General features: G+C 36.6%; 1 protein-coding gene across 7 annotated transcripts; it reads right to left on the bottom strand.

The window, feature by feature from the left end:
• Positions 1-2,875: 2,875 nt before the first annotated feature.
• On the bottom strand, positions 2,876-9,025 carry RIP5 (ROP interactive partner 5). Of its 7 annotated transcripts, none has more exons than XM_021422725.2 (5): positions 8,706-9,025; positions 7,469-7,611; positions 5,449-5,620; positions 3,229-4,922; positions 2,876-3,132 (listed from the first exon to the last, which is right to left on the bottom strand). In XM_021422725.2, the coding sequence occupies exons 2-4, from the start codon at positions 7,486-7,488 to the stop codon at positions 3,240-3,242; spliced, it is 1,875 nt and encodes a 624-aa protein (XP_021278400.1). In that variant the 5' UTR covers positions 7,489-7,611; positions 8,706-9,025; the 3' UTR covers positions 2,876-3,132; positions 3,229-3,239. The 7 variants fall into 7 exon arrangements, with proteins under 7 accessions (XP_021278400.1, XP_021278396.1, XP_021278401.1 ...); XM_021422721.2 differs by having other exon boundaries at positions 7,469-7,582; XM_021422726.2 differs by having other exon boundaries at positions 7,469-7,568.
• Positions 9,026-9,910: the final 885 nt, after the last annotated feature.

Below are 9,910 nucleotides of genomic sequence, written 5' to 3'. Positions count from 1 at the left end.
TGACCAGCATTTCCCACTTGTTTTTATCTTTTTTTTTTCCCCGTTTTCATTCTATTATTGGTGGATAAACTAATGATATTTCAAATTTGTTTGCTAACCAATTAAGGCACTTGCAGAGGAAAATATATATAATATAATTACCGTTTTGGAGAAAGAATGAATGACTGAGAGTGATGTTTCATGGTTTCTGCAGTCTGAACTCTCTGAAGTATTTAAAGGTAGGTAGTTGCATGACTTTGGGTTTTGAATCAGTTGGTGTTTCCTAGATATTCTATCATGATTGCTTCTTACTTTCAGGTAGATTCTCTAGGAATATATAACACAGCAGATTATTAAATTTGCATTATATAATACTATAATAAATTTGGGTTGATCGGATTATCCCCTCTCCCCCTAAGCATCAAGATTTCAGTGAAACATGAAAGCACTAATCTCGGGATGGATATGTTTTCTTCCCTCACCAGATCACCAAATCTAAGTTAAGATATGGGCGTGAGAGAATTGTCAGAGATTAGCTTAAACATTGTACTAATTTATTGAATGAGGCATTGACATTTGGGACTTAGTAAGAGTGGGATCATGGTTGTCTCCTCCTTCAGTTTGAATATTATTTAGCTATCATCATATGGGCCGTGACATTAGGATTTGGGATTTGAGAAAGTCATCATTTTCAAACACTTTCAATTCAATATTTGCCAGATTATATATATATATATAGATCCTGCCTGCCGTACGCCTGTTTCTACCTTCCTTTCAAAGGACTGTTCTTCTGCCTTATATCATATATATAGTGGGTTAACTTCATTGGGAAACACAGACCTTTATTATCTTATCTTAATGCATAGTGCTGTTTGAGTTTGAAACCTGCAATGAAGTTAGAATCTCAAAATTCTAATGTAAGGTAAGGTAAATAAAACCAAATCATTCAATTTCCAAAGAAGACAAAATCTCTGCAATGGAGAGAAAGTACGTCTGCAGTGTATATATGTAATGCGTCCAACTTTGAGAGAACTGTCCATGTGATTCTTTCAGTCAAGTTTTCGTAATCTTTTTTGTCTTCCATATGGGAGTGTGGACAAAGCCTATCTTTTGAGGTATCTTCCCTTGAAATTGCTTTAGATTTTCGATTTTATTATAATTAATTTAACTAGGGAACACTGGTGTCATCCACTTTGATTATAATATAAACTAATGTTTGTTCAATATCCATTTTGAGCAGCAGTGTTTGACAATATGCTTCTTCCGTTTACAAGAGGGCTGGGGTAAAAAGGGGTAATGGGCAAATGTTTTCTTGTCCCATGAACTTGACCTACTTTAGCTTTTTATGACAACAACAACCCTCATGTTACATTCACACACCAATGCTGTAACAGTGCATATAATTATTATTTGGACTCAGTTTCTTCATGCTGAAGGGATTCCAAACCCCAGCTAAGAAGAAAATAAGGTGGAAAATTGAAGGGAGATTGCGCCATTGCTGTTGATGAAACCCTGGGTCTCCCAGTTTCTATCAAATACTAGTAAGCTCCAAGAAAGGCAACTGCCAAGGTTATATAAAACTATACATGAACATATACTTACCTATACACACATCTTTAATGGATCTCAGTAATAAATATATTTAACTATTAGTAGTCCCACATATGATTCCTAAGGCATAAGATGTTGGCATCAAGTAATTGTTTCCAATAATACTTTCTCTTTTGGGAAGAGAGAGAGAGAGAGAGAGAGTCCATGGAGAAAGAAACTTGTTAGGTCCTGTATTATTTGCCACGAGTAATATTTGGGCTAACAAGGTTTATATTATTCTTGGAATTGGGCTTGACAAATGATCATCAGACTTTGTCTTACTGTGGCCCAAAATAACAAGAGAGTATGTCCTGGACTTCCTGTATCTTGGGCCCCCACATTTCTTTATACACATTTTACCCTCAATCTGGATTCTTGATTATTTATTTGATTGAACAAAAATTATTTAAAAATTATACTACAAGTTAAAGATGAACTTGATTAAGATTTTGATTTTTGAAAAAGAGAATTTTATGCTTGAAGGGTTGATATGTATCTCATTAAGTATATTTATTAAAAATAATAAATTAATTATTAAATGAACATTTAGCAATCATTAAAATCTATGGCGATATATAAAATAATAATAATAATAATAATAATAATCTGAAAAGAAAAAATATAAAAAGAATTGTATTTACATCCTATTTCTGACAAATTTTGGAAGACATCCTGTAATCTGGGGTCCCTATTTGAGATAAAGACAAGATAGAGATTTAGACACAATTTGTGTCAGACATGCACACTCAAATCCATGTAACTAATTTGTAGTATCCCAAGAACTGGTGTTTCTTAGTATCCCAAGAACTAGTCTTCTACTTCTCCTTGAATAGGTCCCAAAGAAGAACATCTAATAAAATCTACCACCAATCAATATCTCCAAAACCAGCAATCACCACCGCATTTTGTGTAGCAACACGACTAGATACCAGTAGGAAGAAACTTGGTTTTTTTTTTTTTTTCACATTTAACCAATGTCCAAAAAATAAAGAGAAGAAGAAATACATCCAATGAACTCGAAAAAGAAGCAAGTGGGTTCAATCCCAGAACTCATGGTCTAACCTGCAAAAAGAGGTGTTGGTCTGGGCAACGAATAGATAAACCAGAGACAAACACCATCTCAAATCCCAAGATTTGCATGCGACCAAAATATATGATTTACATGTGGGCTCCATAGCAATATGTAGCACTACAACTTACTGAATATTGTTGCAAGTTTCCTGACAGGAGAGCACAAGGTAAGAAAATTGATAATTTATGTTAGCATTTAGCAGGTAATGAGTTATGGGCATATTAAGCAGGCAGCTTAACAGAAATAACTATGGAATCCATATCTAAAACCACCACAACTTGCATTGTCAAGAGTTAATAAGTTTGATCCTGTAAGCACAAGGTGATGACACCCGCATTTTACATATCCACAGAAAAGAAAAGAAGAAAGAAAGAAAGAAAATCTGCTATCAGCAGTGTTCTGCCATCATAATTTAACTACCAAGCTTCAAAAGAGTGCTCATTGTGAACTTCACAGCAAAAAGACTCTGCTGCTCCCAGTATCCCAAGTATCTGTCCAAGTAAGGGGAGATAACTCAGTTAGATAAATACGGTATGATACAAAGCATAATAAAGTCTATGCAATTTTGGCAAAAATATTTAGCATGCCTCATGGTGTTCTATTTCTGTGGCTTCTTCCACAAGACCCCAATCTTCTTTAGCATGTTCCCATTTTTCTTCTTCAGCAAATCATCATCCATATCTTCAGCATAAGGTGAGCTAACCTTTCCCGTAACTGGATTATAATGGCTATCCAGTGAACCAGTTCTCTCCATAAACTTCCCATTATGACCTGCTGAAAGCATTGCAGCAGCTGCTTCCGCAGCCTTGCGCCACTGGTCAGATTGCACCTTTAACCTTCTCAACTCTGCCTCAATTTCAGAATTGGCATTCTGTGCAGCCTCAAGCTGTTCTGCCACCCTGGCAGCTCTCCTGTTATTCTTATCAGCCTCCTCCATTGCAAGCCCAAGCTTAATACTAGCCTCTCGCTCTGCAGCCCTTGCCAACTCTAGCTCAGTAGCCACCTTATCATTTGTTTTACCTTTGTCCATTTCCCTTTTACTGATTTCCAACCTGAGCGTCTCATTCTCCTCTGATATATTTTGAAGTTCCGTCTCCTTATCCATCATATTTGCCTTCAGATCAACAACAGCTTCCTTCAAAACCTTTAGCTCATTTTCAAGTTTCGATTCTCGCTGGCATGACAGGTTTTTCTCAAGCTTCACGTGAAGCTCTTCATTTTCCTCTGAAATACCCTGCAACTCAGTTTCCTTATCCATCAGATTTGCCTTCAAGTCAGCAATATCAGAGTTTGCTTTCTCTAGCTCAGCTAACAGCTCAGCCTCTCTCGAGCTTGCTTCAGATTTTATCTGCTGCACAAGTTCATGAGCACTCTTTATCTGTACAGTGCTTCGGATTTGTTCTTCATGGAATTTAATCTCAGCAGTTTCAAAAGCAGATCTTAACCATCCCACCTCAGACTTTAAAGAAGAAATCTCTGCTTCAGGCTGGTGTGAATCCTCAGGTTTCTCACTTTCTCCAGCTTGATTCTCAATGACAATATGATCACTGTCAGACTCGAGAGAGAGGTTGCCACTACCATCAGTTAGATCTAACTTAAGTTTCTTAACAAGTCCTTCCAGTGAATAAACACGTTGCCTTGACTGGTCTAAGTCTGAAGCAATGGAGTTGTAAGCTTCAACAGCCTTCATGCTTTCCGACCTAAGTGTCTCAACAGTCCTTTTTGCAGCTTCTAGTTGTAGCAGAGTTTCGCTAGCCAAGGCTTGGGCCTTAGCTTCCGATTCTTGGCTATCCTTTAGCTGGGTTTTCATGTTGGCTACAAGAGAAAGAGTTTCTACCAGGTTTCCTTTCAGGCTCTGGAGCTCCAAATGTGCTGATTCTGCTTGCTTGGTCTGTGCAGCCTCAGATTCAGCCACCATTTCAAGCTGATCCTTAAGTTGCTGAATCTCATTCACAGCAGAGACCAGAGCAGCTGAGTCCAGAGACTGCTGCCTCTGGACAGCTTCAAGCTCTGACTGCCATGCTTGATCCCGTTCCTGTGAGATCTTTTGGAGCTCAACAACACGAGGTTCCTCTGAAGCAGAAAGCTCAAGAAGCTGCTTTTGGGACTCTTCAAGCTTTGCATACACGGCCAACAGTTCCTTCTTGGACTCCTCGGCATCTTGCTGAGCTTGCTTCTTGCATGATTCAGATGAACTTAGTTGATCCTTTGCCTTCTTTAGTTCTTCTTGAAACTGTGAAATCTGTATCTCCAATTCAGATATTCTGCTTGGGCGCTTCTTCTGAAGCAACAACAGAGGATAAGATTAGTTATTCTCATAGGAGTCAAAAAGCACCATTGTTATAAGTGCTAAATTCTACTTCTAATTCAAAAATGGCAATGTTTATGGGAGGCTAATGTGTGTCTGCATCCACACGCAAATTGAAAAGAATCACTCTATAAGGAATTATAACATCTCTTTTCTATCTCTCTCTCAACTACCAAAATTAATTGCTTCACCCAATCCTACCATTTCCATAATAGAAACTTAGAAAATGAAGAAAATGCAAGACATCAATGAACAAAGTTTTTTTCATTGAAAAATGAATCACAATTTAAAGGGGAAAAGAAGTCAAGCACCATTCTTGAGATCAACAAGTTGCCTATTGGCATGCTATTACAAAAAGGAGGAACAGGCACCCTGATAGAGTTTGTTATGAAACCTCTAACACTCAAAAGGCCTTAATAATTGCGCTTTTTACGCTATTATTAAAAGCTTTCCCTAAGGTTCAGATCTAAGTTTGTCTAATATTCTCTAATTTGTATACCTCAGAGGCAGGGCTTCTAGGTGAACGGCGCTCAATAACTTTAGGGCTTTTCTCTTTTGAAGGTCTATTAGCTGGATTTGAAGAAGATATAGCTTCAGTCTCTAATGTGGCTGGCCTGGGTTGACGAACAGCTCGAGGAGAGACCCTTTGCGGCACATCTGAAGATCCATTTCTGTTAAACATTGGTAAATCAATAATTTGATTATGGATGAAAAAAGCACAATAACAATCAAAGACTTCAAGAACACATTTTACATTCCTCCAGTTGAGGATAGTTAACTGAAAGTTAAAGTCGCTTGAAATTTCAGATTAGAGCTCTACATGCTTGTATACAGATTCCATCTTACCAAAAAATAAAACATCCTAAATTTCTAACCACCTGGTGGCTGGACCAACCAAACCAACATTGTGACAAACTGAAGCTTTTAGAGGACATCACTCCTTATCCCATCTTGAATTGAGGTTAGACTTTGTTTTTTTCCCCCTTTAACAGCAAAATGTTGCAGCACATTAAATATAAAAGCAAGATACACTCTCCTAGAGTCAAGTCAAAAAATACAAAAATAGACCAATCCCTTAGTTAGACCACCCAATATTCAATCAATCTAATAGTATTTGGAGTCGTTATGAACGATTTAAGAACTACAACCAATTGATTATGGATGACCAAACAGTTAAAATTTAGCCATGAGGCTGAGAGACTGTGGAATTCATAATCTAAGGAAAAGCTGTTGCCATTCCTTCTAAAGTGAAAAACTAGGATAAGAAGCTTATATGCATGCGACAAGTATCTAATTGAAAGGTTTCTGTTTTTTTCTTTTTTTCAAAAAAAAAGAAGAAAAAATAAATTGGGGGTGAGAGAAAACTTGAACTCAGGAACTCCTTTCCGGAGAAGAATTGGCCACCAATTTGCCTATGCCTTAGCTACTATCCTAGCAAAGACAAATCCCCTGGGCTGGACAGAAACCAAAGAAGAAATAGAAACAGAGAAGAGAAAAATCAGTGGGCCCTACGTCACAAGGCATTGGCCCAAGTTGAGGAACCACCAGATCAAACTTCAATGTTGGTAAGCAGGCAACTTTGGTTGAAAAGATTTCTGATTCAGTTCCAGGAGCATCACAGTTTTATCATGAATAATTTACATAGACAACCAGACATACTGATCCCAAATTCTTGGACCCTGACAATAGAATAGCAGCTTCCAAGCTAAGGGCCATGTCAAGCTGGAAAACACCAACAAACAGCCAAATTGCATAAAGCAGAAGTATTGGACTTGCTCGTTAGTACCAACACATCTTTATAATATATCTTTTGCCCACCAATATCCTAAATCTGAACGAAACTATTAAAGCTTTGAAAATTCTAGTCTACCCTGTTCCTAGTGAGATAAGCTGATTACTGAGAATACAACAAACAAACAAATAAATCAGCCAATGGTCTCAAACATATGATAAACCACAAATAAGTTTTCCTTTGGAAGGATGAAGCACTTCACTTACAGCATCTGGTGGTCCCATCATGGGCCTTGGCTTATTCTATCCTTTAGGTAGGAGACAAACAAAAATTTTACTTTCATGCAGAAAGAGACTGAAGCTCAAAATGGTTACCAGACAATATGGCCCTCAACTGTAGGACAGAGTGGAACACCTATAAATTTTTTATCAATGCAACGCGAAGAAGACAGACCCAGCGCCAAAATCCAAAGATAAAAGAACTCCTTTAAAATGTAGAAAATTAAAAATTAAAAAATATGGAACGAAAGAATCTTCAGCAAAGATCTTCGATGTACCCCTTAGGCATTAGATAAAACCCAGACAACCCAGATGATCATATATGGTAACAAAAAGTAAGGATTGATAGCCTAAAATTGGGCAGCATTATATCTAAATATTGCTTTAAATGACAGAACAACCGATTAAACTTATTTTTCAAGAATAACTACATAAATGCATCCAGGAAACAAACTAAGAAACCCTTAGTAAGGGAAGAATAAGCAGTCATAAAGGCAATGGGAAGTTACCTTGCTTTGGGAGTCTGCATAATTTAAAGACCCTTGTCCCTGAGGTCACAAAGTTAAAAACAACTCTAGTTTATTTATCCACCACCACTTCAATGCTTCCCTGACCCACAAGGCCTGAATCAGATCGGGAAAAATCTCAAAAGCTGAGAAAGAAGCATCCAATGTGATTGTGCATGAAAAAATTTAATGAGCTCATATGAAAGACAGGTGCTCCTTATCATCACATAGTAAGACATTAAGGCAAAAGATATATACCAACCATACAAATCAAAGCAGCAGTAAAAGATATCTCCAAGAAGAGGTCAAAGCAGAAGCTAATCCACAAATTAACCAGACAGTAACAGCAACTTTTGATCTTTACCACATTCAATGCTACCGCAAATTCTACCTTTGATAATGGTCATAGGACATTATTATAGTCACAAGGGACCTACATCAACAAGGGCAGAAACAGACAAATTTACATAAAACTACCCATTTTCATGTGTTCTTTACTAACTGCATTTCAATACTACGAAGGGGCATTATTGTAATCTAGCAGGTGAACTTTCTACCTCCATTGTTGCCGAGAAATGAGGACACTCAAAAAAGTAAAAATATAAGTGGGGTTCAAAATTAAGAAGAACAGTGAAAAAATGATTTCATCTGCCGCTCAAACCTTTGTTTATCTTGTCTGTTGAAAGCCAAAAGCTCCAATATTAAGTATTACACCGTTTGTTTCTCAGGACAATATTTTCTGGGAAAACTCTTTTAGAAGGAGAAATGGAGAAACAAGTTTTGAAGATAAAAACATCCAGGTCCAAATAATGCAAAGTAAATCTCCTGCAGCTTATAAGACAACGTAAAGATCGCTCATTTCTCGAAACAAAAAGACTAAAGAGACCAAAAGGAAAACCTTTTTGAGATTCGATTTCCTTTATAAGATACGGTTTTTTTTTTTTAAGAAAAAAAGAATAAAGTCTGGCAGGCTGCCATTACAATGCTCCTGAATTGAACACAGAGCTATGTTACCATCAGCTTAGAAAGAGGAAACTTTTTCCTTCATCAGTTTCAAAGGAGAAAAAGAAGTTCAAAAGTAACATCATTACCATAAGAACAGGAAAAACACAGCAACACAAACAAACCCGTCATCTGATACATACTATGGAAAAATGATTGTCTTTTTCTTTGCAGCATTTTCTTGGGAACCCCAAAGACAGAGAAAAAAGAATAAAAGTATAGTGTAAAGCAAACTTACCTAGTGTAGTAATTTGACAACTACTACAAGCAAAGGAAATGGGTAAAGTTTTTAAGCTTTTGTTAAAAATGTAGTAGTGTTTTCAGTGAGGGAAGAAGCGAAGAAGAAGACATGGGGCTGAGGTGAGAGCCTGAGAATGTGAGTTGAAGAGGCTTTAATTTTTAATGGTTTGTTCCTGGGGTTAGTGGAGTGCTGTGTCTCTTCTTCTTTGCTTATTGTCTTCAGCGCAGAACCCGAGGGACCGCTGCTACTTTGCTTTAGTTTTTTAGTCTACGGTTTGTTTTGTAGCCGGTGGGAGTAGTTTCTTTTGGACTGTGCGGAAAAGAAGATGTACCAATAAACAAAGGATAAAAATGGAGAGAGAGACAGACAAAGTGTTGTACTGATTTGTCGTTTCAGCCTGAACGATATTTTTACCTCTGAGTTGGATAAAATATACAGTGGAATTTTTTGCCTGAAACTTGAGAGAACACCCTAGGACTGTGACTACCACTCTCTCCTTTCACTGTTTCCAATTTCTTCTTTCAGGCAACCCCAAACCCCTCCCCACCGCACCCCTCTCCCCCCCCCACCCCCACAACAATTAATAATAATAATTAGTGTGAGAAGCTGGAATGTATACTACTTACAAAGATGTGTGGACAACTCCCCCTAGTTGAATTGATAATTTTTATGTATATTATTATATTTTACTTTTAATAGTTATATTTATTAGATAATTTTTTATTAATTGAATCATTTTTATATAATTTTTTTGCTAACTTTTTTTATATTTATACTTTAAGAAAGTTTATAATTAGAATACTTATTTTTATATTATTTACTTTACTAACATTCTAAACAAGGTTAATAAAAGTAAGAGTTTTTTGACTATATTTTTTAAAGTTATTTTATTTTTCTTGATATTAGAACAAGGTAGGAAACCCTAATTTTTTTAAATGATAGAGATGATGCAAACAATGACAAAAGTAAAAGTACTGAAGAATTGGCGAATGCGAATGCCAATCAAAGAAAGGTCATTGATGTCATTTTTTCATACTACTTGTATTCATCTGATCATCCAGATCTAATTTTTGTGGTGCACCCTCTCAGTGAAAATGAAAATAAATATTTCATGTGGAGACGTAGCTTTATGAACGCGTAAGTTTTGTGGATGGAATGATAAAAAAATCAGATTAATTCTCTGGATTTACAATTATAGATAC

The sequence above is a fragment of the Theobroma umbraticum genome, unplaced genomic scaffold (genome assembly GCF_002168275.2).
Source record: "Theobroma umbraticum cultivar Fairchild unplaced genomic scaffold, ASM216827v3 scaffold_95.0, whole genome shotgun sequence".
In the NCBI taxonomy this organism is placed as follows: Eukaryota; Viridiplantae; Streptophyta; class Magnoliopsida; order Malvales; family Malvaceae; genus Theobroma; species Theobroma umbraticum.
The sequence above is the reverse complement of the archived record's forward strand: the minus strand, read 5'-3'. Positions and strand labels throughout refer to the sequence as shown.